This window comes from Xyrauchen texanus, chromosome 3 (assembly GCF_025860055.1).
Source record: "Xyrauchen texanus isolate HMW12.3.18 chromosome 3, RBS_HiC_50CHRs, whole genome shotgun sequence".
Lineage (NCBI taxonomy): Eukaryota > Metazoa > Chordata > Actinopteri > Cypriniformes > Catostomidae > Xyrauchen > Xyrauchen texanus.
In genome coordinates this window covers 58,086,733-58,103,523 of record NC_068278.1, presented here as the reverse complement: position 1 = coordinate 58,103,523, position 16,791 = coordinate 58,086,733, and the positions used below count along the sequence as shown (strand labels likewise).

General features: G+C 38.5%; 2 protein-coding genes across 2 annotated transcripts; both read left to right on the top strand.

Annotated features, from left to right (window-relative positions):
- Nucleotides 1-750: 750 nt before the first annotated feature.
- On the top strand, nt 751-6,677 carry LOC127631895 (peroxiredoxin-4-like). Its single transcript, XM_052110294.1, has 7 exons — nt 751-1,018; nt 2,216-2,333; nt 2,877-2,993; nt 3,158-3,280; nt 4,037-4,167; nt 5,876-5,910; nt 6,052-6,677. The coding sequence occupies exons 1-7, from the start codon at nt 814-816 to the stop codon at nt 6,100-6,102; spliced, it is 780 nt and encodes a 259-aa protein (XP_051966254.1). The 5' UTR covers nt 751-813; the 3' UTR covers nt 6,103-6,677.
- Nucleotides 6,678-10,553: 3,876 nt separating this feature from the next.
- LOC127631963 (diamine acetyltransferase 1-like) lies at nt 10,554-16,326 on the top strand. Its single transcript, XM_052110398.1, has 6 exons — nt 10,554-10,779; nt 10,963-11,014; nt 11,082-11,165; nt 14,715-14,816; nt 14,912-14,952; nt 15,149-16,326. Exons 1-6 carry the CDS (start codon nt 10,714-10,716, stop codon nt 15,317-15,319), a joined length of 516 nt encoding a protein of 171 aa, XP_051966358.1. The 5' UTR covers nt 10,554-10,713; the 3' UTR covers nt 15,320-16,326.
- Nucleotides 16,327-16,791: the final 465 nt, after the last annotated feature.

The window sequence follows — 16,791 nt, the reverse complement described above, 5'->3', positions numbered from 1 at the left end:
TTAACCTGGAAATGCTCAGAAAATTGTAGGAATTTGAATTTAAAATAAAAACAAAGAAAACTTTATAAATAAAAATAAATAGATAAATAAATAAATAAATAAATCAAACGAGGAAATGCGCGGGAAACCCCAAACGTCTGCGTCATATGAATAGACGTCAGACTCGATCAATAAGACACAGCTGCAATCGATCCATTCATTAAATGTTTCTCCGCACAGCGCTAAACGAAGTAAAGCAGGAATAATAACAAAGGCCGAGTTCAAAATGGCAAACTACAATACTACTCTTACTATTCCTGCGATAGATATGGCAGAAGTAGTAAGAGTGGTATGGGTATATTTCGAATTGAACCAAAGTCTTTCTAGCAAGTCAGTCCACTGTCTGCATATTTGGAACGCTCTCGGGAGGCCATTTCCAGTCATGATAGTGCAGCTCCTATCTACTTGAATGGAGAAAGACCAAAATCTCAAAAACGGTTGGTGAAGATTACGATGAAAGAACATAATTAAAATCAGCAATAAAATCTGACAATGAAGGAATTATAAATTGTGATTCTTTACTTCATTATGCTAAAAAACGTAATTCCCCCGGCTTTTAAAGTTAATGCGCATGCGCGTTATAGAGTTGATTGACAGGTTATGTCTGTATCAAAAAGGTGATTGGCTGTTTTAACTGTAAGGCGGGATTTCCTTTCTACATCCGTTGACCGTTCCAATTTCTCCCATTCATTTTAATAGAAGTGGCCCGTCTTTGCTAAACACTCTCTGACAATAATCAAATCAGAAAGACTTGCCGCCTTGAAAGACTCAGCAATGGATGTCAGTCGCTGTTTCAAAACGTCCAGAGAGTGGCTCGGCGTGGTGTGCGCGTTTCTGCTGCTCCAATCGGTTGTCGGAGAGCGTGCAAATGGAATGAAGGAGCAGCAGTGTTATAGTTACGCCAGTGGACACGTTTATCCCGGAGAAGCCTTCCGTGTTCCAGTCTCTGATCATTCACTACACCTGAGCAAAGCCAAAAGTGTGTCATTTTACTCATTCATGCAGCTGGCAGTCACGTGCATGCAAAATGCATTGTTTAACGAACATTTTAGACATAACATCTGTATTAAATATATATATTTTAGTGACTTTGCAGTATTTTGTAGATAAGCTGTAAACATCTACAACTGTTAGCCTATTGGTATTAGGCTAGGTCTTTATTTAGGAATAAAATAGTGATCTAAAACGCATGCTTGTTGAAGGGCTTTAAATCTTATTTTAAAGAGATAAAGAAGATGTTGCACGAATTGCTGCAGCAGTCCTTTATCAACAGTTTGTATATGACAGTTTTATCTGATGCATTATCAGGCTAACTAAATCGCATCAATGTTAGATTTATTCAGATAAAATTATCGTATGTGCAAAACAACATTTGTTGTGTTTGGCCTTTGTGTGGTTTAACAAATGCATAGCTTTTAAAGACACGTCATGGTGTAAAATTTGGATCCAAGACAGTCTTGGCAGCATGTACTTGAACCTCTTAAAGGGACAGTTCACAAAAAGTTAAAATCCTCTCATCATTTACTCATGCCATTCCAGAGGTGTATGACTTTCCTTCCTCTGCAGAACACAAACGAAGATTTTTAGAAGAATATCTCAGCTCTGTAGGTCCATACAATGCAAGTAAATGGTGACTAGAACTTTGAAGCTCAAAAAAGCACATAAACGCAGCATAAAAGTAATCCATGTGACTCCCGTGGTTAAATCCATGTCTTCTGAAGCAATCCAATCAGTTTTGGGTGAGAACAGACCATAATATAACTCCTTTTGTACTATATGTTTTAATATTTTTACTGTGTGAACACATGTTAAAGTGATATTGATGTGTTTCTCACACACACTTATCATATTGCTTCTAAATACAGGGATTAAACCACTGGAGATTTAAGGATTACTTTATGTGATTTTTGGAGCTTCAAAGCTCCATTCACTTGCATTGTATGGACCTACAGAGCTGAGATATTCTTCTAAAAATCTTCATTTTTGTTCTGCAGAGGAAATAATGTCATACACATCTGGGACATCATGAGGGTGAGTAAATGATGAGATAATTTTCATTTTTGGGTGAACTATCCCTTTAAATAGACATGACCCTTTCCCATTCATGCTCAAACTGAGACCTGTTCTGGAATAGTGATTGACTGAAGATGTTGTGATTTATTATTTTTCCTTGCAGTTTCAAAGCCAGCACCACATTGGGAAGGAACAGCTGTCATCAATGGCGAGTTTAAGGAGCTGAAACTGTCAGATTACAGAGGAAAATATCTGGTCTTCTTCTTCTACCCACTGGACTTGTAAGTAACCGCTCTGACAACAGAATATCTCTTGCAATTTGATGCTTTAATGCACTGAGCACCTGTCGGGCATGTATAATGAATGAAACGGTCATGTGATACTCGGATCACGATAGTGCTCAAGTAAAGGGGCAAGGGTGAATCTCATTTCTGTGGTATTTTTCACCTAAAAATCATAATGATTATCATATTTTGTATAAACACAATGAAGCCTTTTTTGGAGCATATCGATTTTATTGCATTGTGACAAATAGATGTTGGTGAAATACCAGTAGAAATCGGTTTTGTATAATTTCGACCGCAGTAGTGCAGCTGCATGGTAGAGGATGCACGTTCCAATCAGAGGTTGCAGTACAAATAGTCTTTATAATATTTATAGTTATATATTTATTAATGGTATATTAATGGTATTATTAATACATGTTTGAATTCCTTGCTTCTTGCGAAAACAAAATGTGAAGATAGCAAATATATTTGGTGTGTTCCAGTGGTGTTAGTTGTGCCTCAGATTACTCATGCATCAACCTTTGTGTTCATTCACAGCACTTTTGTGTGCCCTACCGAGATCATCGCCTTCAGTGATCGTGTGCAGGAGTTTAAGGCCATCAACACTGAGGTGGTCGCATGCTCAGTGGACTCTCAGTTTACCCACCTGGCCTGGTGAGACCACACCTACTACTTCACCTGGATTATATTTGTCTGACAGGTTTTGTTATACATGAAGAGCTGTTTGTCTGTTAAGTTGTCACCACCATGTGCTTTTCTAAATGAGCGCTAGACATGGACTCATTTATGTGCATGTGTGTGTTTTCTGTTTCTGTCAGGATCAACACGCCCAGGAAGCAAGGAGGTCTTGGACCAATGAAAATTCCCCTTCTTTCTGACCTCACTCACCAGATTTCCAAGGACTATGGCGTCTTTCTGGAGGATCATGGGCACACACTTAGGTACTTTAAATGCAAAAATGGTATTTGCAGTAATGCACTTACAATGGAAGTCTATGGGGCAAGGTGTGTCTCCGGGACTAACATTCAAGAAATAGTTCACCCAAACATTGTAATCCTCTCATGTACTCAGTTATGCCATCTCAAACTCATATGATGTACTTTATTCTGCGGAACACAAAGATATTTTGATTGAGATATTAGATGAGTCCAAAACTTTGAAGCTCCAAAAACCACATAAAGGAGGCATAAAGGTAATCCATACTCCAGTGGTTTAATCCCTGTCTTCTGAAGAGATATTAGTTTTTGGGTGAGAAGCAGATCTATATGTAACGTCTTTACCACTAAAAATGTCCATTTCTCATCCAAAACCGTTTGCATCTGTTCAGAAGACATGGATTAAACTGCTTGAGTCGTTTGGATTACCTTTATGTCTCTTTAGGAGCTGAAACATTTGGACTGGAGTATGGATATCTTCACATTACATCTCCATCAAAATATCTTTGTGTGTGCTGCACAAGAAAGACAGTCATACGAGTAAATGATGAGAGAATTCTACTTTTAGCCACCAGACCTCATGTTGTTTTATGTTAACATAAGACTACTGTGATCCTTTAATAATGACCATGTAAATCTAGTTATGTTCGCTTTATATTTAAAAAGAAAAATGCCATCCATAGATCTCTCGCATCCGTTTCATACAGGCTCAGGACAGATGTTAAAAACATGGAAATGTTTGTATTTTCGTCTCTCTTTTAGAGGTCTCTTCATCATCGATGATAAAGGAGTTCTGAGACAGATCACTATGAATGACCTGCCAGTGGGACGCTCCGTTGACGAGACCATCAGACTGGTACAGGCCTTCCAGTACACCGATACACATGGAGAAGGTTCGACATTTATTAACAGCTTTATACCTTACATTGCCTCTTCATTTGCACTGATCATAAATATCTACTCCTGTCTGACACAATGGCACATTTCATTGCCAAATCAGTTCATTTATCAGGTCATTTATCAGAATTGTAATCTAAATGATGGTAGATAACACATTTTATTAGGGCTGCCAAAGTTAACATGTTATGTAATTTACTAAATTAAATGAAAAATCTAGGGCGGCACGGTGGTGCAGCGGTTAGCACTGTCGCCTCACAGCAAGAAGGTTGTGGGTTCAAACCCTGGTTGCCCGCCTTTCTGTGTGGAGTTTGCATGTTCTCCCCGTGTCTGCGTGGGTTCTCTCCGGGTACTCGGCTTCCTCCCACCATCCAAAAGACATGCAGGCTAGGTTAATTGGTGTCTCCAAAAAAAAAATTGCCCTAGATGTGGATGTGGATGTGGATGTGGAGGTGAGTGTGAGTGTATGTCTGTCTATGTGTGGCCCTCGCGATGGACTGGCGACCTGTCCAGGGTGTCCCCCGCCTTTCGCCCAATGTTAGCTGGGATAGGCTCCAGCCCCCCGCGACCCTGTACACAGGATAAGCGGTTGACGATGGATGGATGGATGGAAATGAAAAATCTTTAATGCTATTGAATTTGTTTAAGTAAAACTATTTAAAATGCAAAGAAATCACGAGGTTGGTTGCGAGAATGTACGCAATGCCTATTTCTTTTTTTTTGGGGGGGGGGGGTCTTAAATAAAAAATTTACTTTTGCATTGTACATTTATTGTTTAACAGTTCGGAAGGGCCCGCCAGCAGTTTTACCAACACAAAATATAATGCATGCAGGCATTATGACCAAAACTGAACAAGTGCTTTGAAATTTGCAGACAAATTAGAAGTGTTCCAGTTTGGTAATTTATGAGAAGTTTTGCACTGTATATATTTTTGCAAAAATAGCCTTGTGTCATATATTTTTGAAAAGCTCTCAAAGAGTAGAATACATGTTTGTTTTACTCAGACAAAAATAGCAAGTATTGGCTAAGTGTATGTCTTTGACAATTATGTTGGTGTTGCTTATATGCATAATTTTCGCTTCATGTAATATAAACAGAACATAAAATATTTAATATAATTATTTAGAGGATACACACAAGATAATCAGATGTATAGATCATTAGATAATCCACATGAAGCACAATGTTACATATGACCACCAGGAGATGGCGCCAAATACATGACACAGACTCAATGATGACTCAGATGACACAGAATGAAACTCATCCTGTGAAATCTCATGACTAAAATCATGTCTGCATGCTATGCAAACCTTTAGTCATTGTTGTGTTTGCATGTGTAATTAGTTCTTATGAACAATTATTATCTTTTATTTGTTTGGAGATGTTTTTGTACACTACGATAAATTATTTTTGTAATGTTATAACTTTTGATTGCTTTGTAGTACCAACACAAACATTTTTGTAGATACAGTTGACATGATTAGGAACAAACCACAAGCAATTGGTTGGAGACACCTTATTTACGCCCAGAAATATATCTTTTCAAATCAGAAATATACGAAGAAATAAAAAGTTTTTTTCTGATAGAAATGTATATCTCCAACACTTAAACAAAGAGATGGACTGACATAAATTTAAAGGCTTTGCTGATTTTGTTGTTACTTAAACTTGTGCCACTAACTCTGTCTCTCTTGTATTAGTGTGCCCAGCTGGATGGAAGCCTGGCAGTGATACGGTAAGATTTTAATTTTATGTCAGTGTTTGTGCGATTTGTGTATTTTCTAGATGCATTTCTCTGAAAATATGAACTTTATGATATTACACCGGTCCATAATCACAAGTTATATCTCTCTATATCTGTCCTCTTTCCACACAGATAATCCCAGACCCTGCAGGGAAACTCAAGTACTTTGATAAACTCAACTGAGGTTAATGATTCACAAGAGGCTTTGGTTCCAGTGACTCTTTTTAAAGAACAAACTAAATAAATGGAGAGTTTTGATAAACCTGTAGTCTGATTTATCCCTGCAATATACAGTATGTTGGATTGTTTGTATGGCTGTAAAAGAAGCTTATATTTGTACTCAAACTCACATGTAACAGAAGTCCTGGCCTGACACTCATCTGACACTAGAGGGTGATATGGATGCACGTTTTGTTCCAAACGGCCTTGCTTCCATGTACTGTGCTGTTTTTCTGTAATTAAAAGAAAGGAAAATCAGAAATGTAACAATCTGATGCTTTGTAGCTACAGCTGTCATTTTAGATTCATACACCTTTTCTCATTTCTAATTATTTAAAGATTAAATTACACTTTTCCTCAGAATAGGAAATGTAAACCTGTGTTAAATAGACTGCCCTCAAGTACCACAAACATAACAATCCTGGGACAAAAAAGTTGTCACAGTTAGATAAGGCAGTGTCCCAGACAGGCTTTAAGGCCAAAGTGCAAACCTAAGAACTGTCAAACAATAAAGTTATGTGACATTGTTACACTGTGAATTACATATGTGCCGATTTTATTACATCCTTTGATTCGTTTTTGCTTCTATTTTGCAGTGTTATTCACTCTTCTCAGAACTTTGCTGATGCTTAAGATAATATTTTGGATTGTGTAATCCGTTTCTAATGTCAGGATTCCCACGGCCATTGAAAACCTGGAAATATCAGTTATGTTTGAAATGGTGTTTTCCAGTCCTGGAAAATTTATAATTAATAAAATCTTAAAAGACTTGGGGAAAAATCCTTATTAAGGATTATCACAAACAACTGGAAAAGTCATGGTAATACATTGGTTTAAATGGTGTGGGAATCCTGTAATATAGTCTTGCATCTTGCATGTAAATTGTAATCTTGAAATATCCAGAATTAAAGGGAACACTTTCCTTTGAACTGTAGCATGCTGCAACGGTTATTGACACCGCATCAACCCCTCTGGCACGACACTACAGTCATCGGCCTCATCTAAGATGATGAGTCTGCATACAGAAGGGAGGTTGAACAACTGGCTGTCCGGTGCAATCAAAATAACCTGGAGCTGAACATGCTCAGAACATGTAGATGATCGTGGACTTTAGGAGGAACACCCCAACATTGTCCCCCCTTACCATTCTGAACAGCACTGTGGCAGCAGTCATTCATGTTCCTGGACACAACCATCTCACAGGACCTTGACTCCTGCACTTGCAGGTGTTATGCACGTGTTTACATCTGCAATAAGAACTGGACTGTGAAGACAAATCGGCCTGTGATTTGTTCGCTGTCCTTTTCTGTATATCGCGGCGCCGTTTTGTGGTTCATTCTGCATAACGCAATGGCTCATTTTAGCTTATCGCGGCCTATTCAGCACATCTCGCGGCCGACCCACCAGCAAGGCCATAACCACGATTTTTCAAATACCGAGGTAAAAAATAACGCCCTTTCCGTTGATGCAAGGATAATTAACACTTCAAGAAAAAAATACCGAGGACATGACCTCGGTGTCCTCAATGGTAGTTATGGCCATGCCCACCGGCCGCTCGGTTCTCCCGAAGGCCATTCCGCCCCGATCGGCCCCAAAGTGAGTCGGCCCACCGGGAAAATGCCCGGTATCCCAGATTACCAGTCCAGCCCTGTATGCAATACGTCTATAAGTATTCCTCTCGGATGTCAATTAAACATTCATCAACGTTTATTACTTAGAATATTTGTAAATCTTATCATTTTAAGATGTTTAGCAGATGTCATGTTGTTATGCTTTCCAGATGAAATGCTCTCTAAACAGACAGAGATGTGCGTAATGAGCGTTAAACTGTAGCTATGATTGACTATCATCAAAGCTGTGCTAGCATCCATGAAGATTTCAGCTCAAATCAATATTTCATGTCAATTTACTTTCATTTATGCAGTAAGTATCTATGTATTAAGTGATAACGTACAGTCAGTCAGTCATTATTGCAAACTAGACCCTTTCTGTTTGAACCAAGACTGTTATACTTCAGTGAGTGCATTTTTTATTTTTTTTTGCTAACTGTGAGAAAGCGGCACTGTATAAGAGGCGTACTCTTTATTCCCGTATACAGGTCATTCTACAGAACATTTCTTGCCAAATGTATTTTACATATATATAAATTCACTTTGGGTACACTGAAATCATTTAATTAATTTTCACATTTATTTCAAACTTTAGACAGCGTCCCTATTTTTGTCAAAACTGAAACATAAAAAAGTGATAAATAGGAAACAACTAAATATTCTTCATTTTGTTGATTCAATCTAAAATAATACATTGTAAAAAAAAAAAAAAAAGAAAAAAAAAAGGTGCCCATATTAACTTTTAAGTAATTTCAGAACTATTTTCTATTCCCTATTATGCATTATATTTATGCATCTAATGTACAAATCAATCACTTTTTTCTTTGCTAAATGTTAAATGTTGAAGATATCAATAATAATATGAAACATGTTCCATCCTGGTCACCATTTTGTCACTTAATGACAATTTTAGCAAGTATGTTCTGGTATGTTCAGGTATGTTCAGGTTTCAGGTATGTTGTGGTCTGGTGTATGTTCAGCTGGTGAAGCTGCTTCCCTGCAGAAGGTCTCTAGCACTTTCTGTGCTTTCTCCCATGCCCTATGCTGTTTTTGACTTCCGCTCCATATCAAGTCACTCAAGTCTTTACATTTTTTAATTTTTCCTCAAGCATTAATCTTAAGTTTTTACTCCCTTTCTTTTTGTATGTATTATTGATATCTTATTGGGCCATCCCTGATCCTCCCCTGAATTCACATTGAATTCACTCTTGGACATATTTGCATCACTTGTGTCTATCTATCTGTATCAGTCTACAAGTAAAACAAAATACATATATTAACACTCACTTGAGCACTTTATTAGGAACATTATGTCATAATAAAGTTCCCGACTTGGTCTTCTGTTGTTGTAGCCTAAACACCTCAAGCTTCAACATGTCGTGCATTCAGAGATGATATACTCAGCACAGTTGTACAGAGTGATTATCTGAGTTACCGTAGACTTTGTCAGTTCGAGCCAGTCAGGCCATTCTCATTGACCTCTCTCATCAACAAGGCGTTTTTATCCACAGAACTGCCACTCACTGGATGTTTTATGTTTCTGGCACCATTCTGAGTACATTCTAGAGACTGTTGTGCATGGAAATCCCAGAAATACTCAAACCAGCCCGTCTGGCACCAACAATCATGCCACGGCCCAAATCACTGAGATCAAACGTTTTCCCCATTCTGATGGCTGATGGTTGTTTTGGTATTGCTGATGTGAACATTGACCGAAGTTCCTGACCTGTATCTCCATGATTTTATTAATTGCACTGCTGCCACATGAATGGGTGATTGGATAATCGCATGAATAAGTAGGTGTACAGGTCGGTGAGTGTATGTATTATGTATATGTGTAACGGGAGCCAGCTGGTAGATAGCTGTGCAGTGTGTAAACCTCACGGGGCGGGGCGAGCAGGGCCGGTTACAATGGTGCCGTGACCCGGATGGGAGTGACTGACGCTAGAGGCTGTAGACTTTAGCATCCTTGTTAGAGCACCCACCTCCCACGCTGGAGACGTTGGTTCGAGTCCCGTACAGAGCGGGTAGAACAAGAGCGTCACATACTGTATGTATAAATTATGTTAATTTATCAATTATATTTTTATACATAAAATCTGAAAGAACAACTTAATATCACTACCAAAACAAATACGGCAATACTAAAACAACCATAGCTTGTTCAGTAATGACAAAAATGTTTCGGTATTGACTGTTTCGGGTTTGACAATTCAAGCTAATCTTGCACTTATATTCAAATGTCAGCACAGACAAAACACATGTCATTTTTTCAAACATATTGAACATGGAATATTCCCTTAAACCCTTTCAGTGTGATCAGTGAACATTGTAAAACATTTATGTAATAATAATGTCCTTTGCCTTTTGTCCTACATTTTAAACATGACAGTAGTTTCTATGTAAATCAAACCAACTGTAGGCTAAGTCATCCAGTTGTGTTGCCAACACACAAGAGTGTGTCATGGCAAAATAGCCAGCAATGCCAGACTCATGGCAAAACATTAATGTATTCCAAAAAGCAGAGTTTCCTTCAGCTCACATTGTGTTATATTAAATGATATCCTATTATAATGAGATTTGACAATGTGCTTTTGAACCCTGGAAGCTTTTTCCAGAAGTCAGTGATTTTCTTTCGAGAAGGATAAACATTAACCCATGTTGCTTTGGTTGGGAGTCACTTTTACAGCAAGGGCCATATGCACAACACAAACACATTTATTCTGGGAGTGGCTTGGAAGTTTCTGCCCCCTTTGGAGCATCAATAAAAGGAGGAAACGTCCCAACATCGCACTCAGCTGATACTTCACCGAACAAGCCTCTGAATGCCTTTCCAAACAGGAGAGATCGAATCTCACACCTGTAGCTGAGGGTAGCCCTCTGAGAAGCGGATGAAGAAACAAATCTTACTACTTTTCACATACAGAGGACTAGTAAGAAAAGGAAAGAAGAGTAAAAGAAGAAAATGGCCAATTTTATATTACGGAAAGCCGAACCCAAGGACGTGTCTGACATATTGCGACTCATAAAGGTAAGAGCTCAGGTTTACACCAGACTGCTTATGCAGTTTTTATGCCGTGTTAGTGACAAAATACCACTAGTAAACAGACTGAAGATGTTTGGCACTTGAAATTGTTTGGTGATGAATTTTAAAGTGTTACTAGTTGCAAATGTATCATGTTCAAACCTTGTCTAACTGTAACGGTTGTATTAGGAACTGGCAAAATACGAGGAAATGGAACATCAAGTCATTCTAACTGAAAAAGGTGAGCATATTTGTTTACAGTTTTTAGTCTTTATGGGCATGCCTTCTAATTGCACTCTTGCCTTTAGATCTCTTAGAGGACGGTTTTGGAGATCACCCGTTTTATCACTGTATAGTGGCTGAAGTGCCCAAGTTGCACCAGAGCACTGACGGTAAGACAAAACCAGCCCTTTTTCTGAGTAATACTGTGTGTCAGTACACAAAATGTTCTGTTGTTCTGCCTTTATCCAAATCAGGTTGAGGTGAGTGCACCATGAGTGCATAAATTCTCACGGACACTTGGCATACCAAATGTGTTTCTGTGCGTAATGGCGCAAAACAAGTCTTAGGGAACACTTTGCATTTCAGTGTGCTTGTTACACATACAGTATACTGTACACACTGAGTACTTGTAGTTGATTAGTTTTAAACAACCAAATGGAAATTCTGTCATTATTTACTCATCCTTATGCATGCTGTTATTTTTTCGGTGGAACGCATTTAGTAAGAATCTTCATGCTGCTCTTTTCAACATAATAATAATAGTTTATAGTGACCAACAAATAAGCCTTTTCTTTTCCACCATCAACCAAGCTTCCACTTGAGCACGGTTTGATTTGGTATTAGGACAAATAGATTGCATCAAATGTTGTTTATTGTTCCAACATATTGTTGACAACATCACTAACAATAATGTTGCCAATATTAATAATAATGTTAAATAAAGTTGCAACAGCAGGTGCAGGGCCAAGCACACCAATGGCATGTAAGGAAGTATGATTGGACATAACTGATTATGAATTTAAGAAAAGCGGTATTATAAACATCATATGTTACAATACAATTCATAACAGCATTTGACCAAGAAGTGGCACTGTCACCAAATTTATATGGTGCGGTCAGATTGTTGTGACAATGAGGCACGCAAAGTTTCATGTCAATACGCCAAAGCGTTGCCAAGGTTCAGCCTCAGATCCTCTTTGGCATCTTGCCATCCAAATGGTTGGTGTGCTATTTGATAACTATTTATTGTTAGTGTCAAATTTTGTGCAGGAGTTTGTAAAAAGTAGTTTTTCCAATAAAATAAAAAATGGCAGACAGGAATTATAGCCAACCATTGCAAATTGGGTATCATCGTATTCGGCATAACTCAAGTAATCTAAAGAGAGCAGTGACAGGATGATAATCAAACGTTATAACCATTTTTACACATTTTCTTTATATCTATTGACCACAATGTGGTGCTGGCCCCAGACTTTATACGTACTCTCAGGGCATGGTGCTGACAATAGATACCAAGATTTTCAATGATACGCCAATGCATTTGTAAAATACAGCATTTTATGACAAACTTCTAATATGGCTCACAAAGGAAAGTTGTGTATCATTCGACTTTGTATCCCACCTAGGAATCTAAAGAGACATGTCTCATGATATTAGGCCAAACTATTCAGATGTTATTTGCAAAAAAAGCCATTTTTCATATTTCTTGACTGCTAGGTAGCGCTGTGCCGAAACTGTGCAGGTACCCTTAAATCATGCTTGTGATGCCATATAGCGAGTTTCATGTGTATATGCTAAATATATCACGCCCATCTTGGCATTCTCGCCATCGAATTAGTTGAAGTGTTAATCGAGAATGGTGTGGTCTATCAAAAAGATTTTAATAAAATTTTGTTTAGAGTGTGCCGAGATGATACACAGAAGATTTCGTGCAAATCGGACATACGGTCTAGGAGAAGATAGAAAAAGTAGGTTTTTCGTAAAATTCGAAATGACCCATTGGGACTCGGCATGACCCATGCAATCAGAGGAAAAAAATTTGTTTCTAGGCCTTAATAACATGGGTTCTAAAGTTATGGGAGTCTAGCTTCAAAAGTTATGGGTTCGAAACATTTGTGCATTTTTGAACTGTTCGTGGCACTAGAGGGTTTGAGTTAGAGACCCTAAATTTGGGACAGTTACATTTCAAAGTATCCTCTATCTGTGTGCCAAATTTCACAACTTTCCTACGTACGGTTCTATGGACTGCCATAGACTCAAAGGCGTAATAATAAAAATGATGAGAACACTACTTGGGATCTTTAGTGCTTGACCCCTAAATATTAATAATATAAATTATTACCATTTTGTTAACAACATTGTTCAGGGCAGGGCCGTGCCGTGACTATGCATGCCCGGCCCCCAATATGGAGTGGTGTGGTGTAGTGGTCTAAAGCACATAACTGGTAATCTGGTAATCAGAAGGTCGCTGGTTCGATCCCCACAGCCACCACCATTGTGTCCTTGAGCAAGGCACTTAACTCCAGGTTGCTCCGGGGGGATTGTCCCTGTAATAAGGGCTCTGTAGGTCGCTTTGGATAAAAGCGTCTGCCAAATGCATAAATGTAAATGTAAATATAATTTGACTAATCAGCCGAGGAGAAGGAGAAGTGCAGCGGCATGCGGCAGTTCGAGAGAGAATGAGCCACATGCAGCTGTACTTATTTCTCTCCTCGGCTGATCACGGTCCGGCCCCGCCCTCCTTCTCATCACATACTCCTAAACAGATTCACCCTTTACAGTTCAGTGTTCTAACTGAAAGCTTTGTGAATCTGTTCAAATCAAATTATTGAAAACATCTGTTAAAAATAACGATTCTTTTGCGAATCTGTCATTGTTATGATGGAACAGCTTTAGTGACGTGGCAACTAAAAATGGGTGACTTGCCCAGTCAGTCCATTCTGATCCTGTAAAAAGAATGTAACCGTGTCAATGAATCCGGATCTGAACCGTTCGGTCCGATGGTGTAAAACCACTTCAGTCCATACAATGTAGTACCAGAATGGAATTCAGGTCGTTATTCACAAAAAATCTTCCCCTCCACTGTAGCTCTCAAATATCATTGTCTATTGTGCATATCTATTGTGCATATTCTAATTTGCGTGTTGCATTTGTTTACAACCGAGAACCAATGTGATTTTAATATCAGTGGCATTAAACCATGGAAGATTCTTTTGTGTTCCACTGAAAAAGTAACAGGATTGGAACGACACATCGGTGAGTAAATGACACACTTTTTACTTTTGTGTGTACTGTTCCTTTAAGTAACTACACTGCGACATGAACACTGTAATATAAAGTGCCTGTTGTGAACCAGAACATTCTCTACACTTGTTGAACATTTGCCAAGAACGCTTGTCCAATCCCCCTCTGTAATTTATTGTCTTCAGGCTACAGTCTCTTGCTTCGCCGTGTACACTGCCCGTGGCGTGTACATGGGTGGGCGGGGAGGTAACTGAAAGATCGGTTACATTAGTGTAACAAATACATTACACCAGAGGTAAGGCCCACAACACTCGGGACATCACCAACCTTACACCACACAAAGATATGCCCAAAACTAACAACCGTATAACGGATGAATCAAACAGATCTGTTACTCATAACTGCCATAAACATGCAAATCAACACAAGAAAAGTGTGACTGAATGAGATTTTCAATACAACGATTAATTGAAAATTTGACACCTGGAATGTGGTGTATGGGGTGTATGGGGAGGGCTGTGATGGCAATGATCCCATAGAAGTGGTTTCCAAAATGAATTCCATAAAACCATAAGTTACAAATGAATGGGGACGGCTCTCTATACAAACTCAGTGTTTTCTGAGATTTCAAAACTGTTAAAATTTTTTCTTATAATTGACACATTAGAGTGACTTTTTAGCTTTTATTTTTCCAGCTCATGTGATTGTTGGCTTTGCAATGTATTACTTCACCTATGACCCCTGGATTGGAAAACTGCTCTACTTGGAAGACTTCTACACTATGGAGGAGTTTAGAGGTATGATTGTGGCTTTATTTGTTTGTGATATCAGTCAGATTTAAGACACAATTATATTAGTAATTGAACTAAACTTCTCCTTCCCCCTACATTAGGTTTTGGTATTGGGTCTGAAATCCTGAAGAAACTGAGTGAAGTAAGTTTCAACTTTTCACTATAACAACCGAACAGATCAATCCTGCTATAATAGCCTGCTATAAGGAAGCAATACTTGCACTTAATTGCCAGAGCTCAAAGTGTAGAATCCCAGATTTGATAATCTAACAATATATGGCCCTTCTGATGTACTTAGTGGCTGTGTGCTCGAATCATTAACTTATTTTTCTCTCTAGACGGCGGTCAGGACTCGGTGCAGTAGTATGCACTTCATCGTGGCGGAGTGGAACAAATCCTCCATCGAGTTCTACAAGCGGCGCGGAGCTTCGGATCTCTCCCTGGAGGAAGGATGGAGGCTCTTCAAGATTGACAAACAGAACCTCCTCAAGATGATGCACGAGGAGTGAGCAGGATGTTTGGAGGAAACTTACAGTGTCTTAGACTAATATTCATTTGTTTGTAGTGTTTAGTCTAGAAGATTAAAAAGAGGTGTAGTTTTAGAGTCTTTCTTCTTACATTTTAGTGTACTGTTGTTTAAATAGATGTGTATTTTCATATTCACTACGCTGTATATTGTCTTTATACTTAATTATAAATGGAAAAAAGTTTCTCCATGTGATTTTTCTTTCTTTCTTTTTTATTTTTCACAAATGTTTCATATTAGGGATGATGCATGCCCAGATTTATACTGTACATATTGGTGAATCTCATGAAACCTCCCATGTCCGGGTCACATTTCACCTCAAATAAAAAAAAATATATATATATATATATTACATTAAACAAAGTCTATGGTAACACTTCACACTCGGTAGAATTAGCTACTGCATTAGTTATCATGAACTAACAATGAACACATATTTATTACAGCATTTATTAATCTTTGCTAATGTTAGTTAATAAAAATACGATTGTTCATTGTTAGTTCATGTTAGTTCATAGTGCATGAAATAATGATATCATATACAACTTTTGCACAAGTGACCGAGGCTAGAGCGCATGGCATTTATAGACTCCTTGCTAGCACGTCCAACTCCCATGTCGGGGCACAACGGTTTGAGTCCCGCTAGGAGCGGTTCAAGCAGGACCGGAGACAAACACATTGCTACTCTATAATTTTTCTACCCAACCTAAATTAAATTAATAAAAATAATACAAATATCTCAAACAATCTCTCATGGGAATTAGTTCATTAAGTTTATAAATGATTCACTGATTCGTATGTAGCATTGGGAAGTCTGATTGATTATGGTTGATTTTATTTGGAAGGTTCATGTAAATAAACCCAGTGGTGGAGCTAGGGGGTGGCCGTGGCCACCATGGACCGAAGCCTGGCCACCCCATTGGCCACCCCACTCGCAATTGGTGTTTTAGTCATTTATTTGGCACAATTTATCTCTGAGCACTTCTCCGTCCTGGGTGTCAATGTATCCACTCAACCCCCCCCCCCCACCCCCCCATCCCCCCACCCCCCAAACAACAACACAGAACATTTCTGTGTCACCACAGACTGATCGCTTGCCCCTGCCATGCCACCTCTTTGAAAAACTCCTTTCTACGCCCCTGAATAAACCTGTTAAAAAATGAGTCCCTGTTTAACATTTTATGTCTTTTCGTAGAGAAAAATTTGTGTCATTTGAAAGGGAATTGCGAGGGTTTAAAGGCAGAAATGTGAAGCGTAGAGTGAAGTATAAAGTTTGACATTACCTAGAAAAGGTTAGTAAGCGATTTTATGACACTAAAATCATGTGATGGCATATTGTTTACATCTAGCAGCAATACTTATGAAACAGTGAGTTTATTAACGTTTACGGATTGGCCCCATTGACTTCAATGTAGTCAGATATGTTTTGTTAGTAGCCCTTCGTGAAGCTAAATA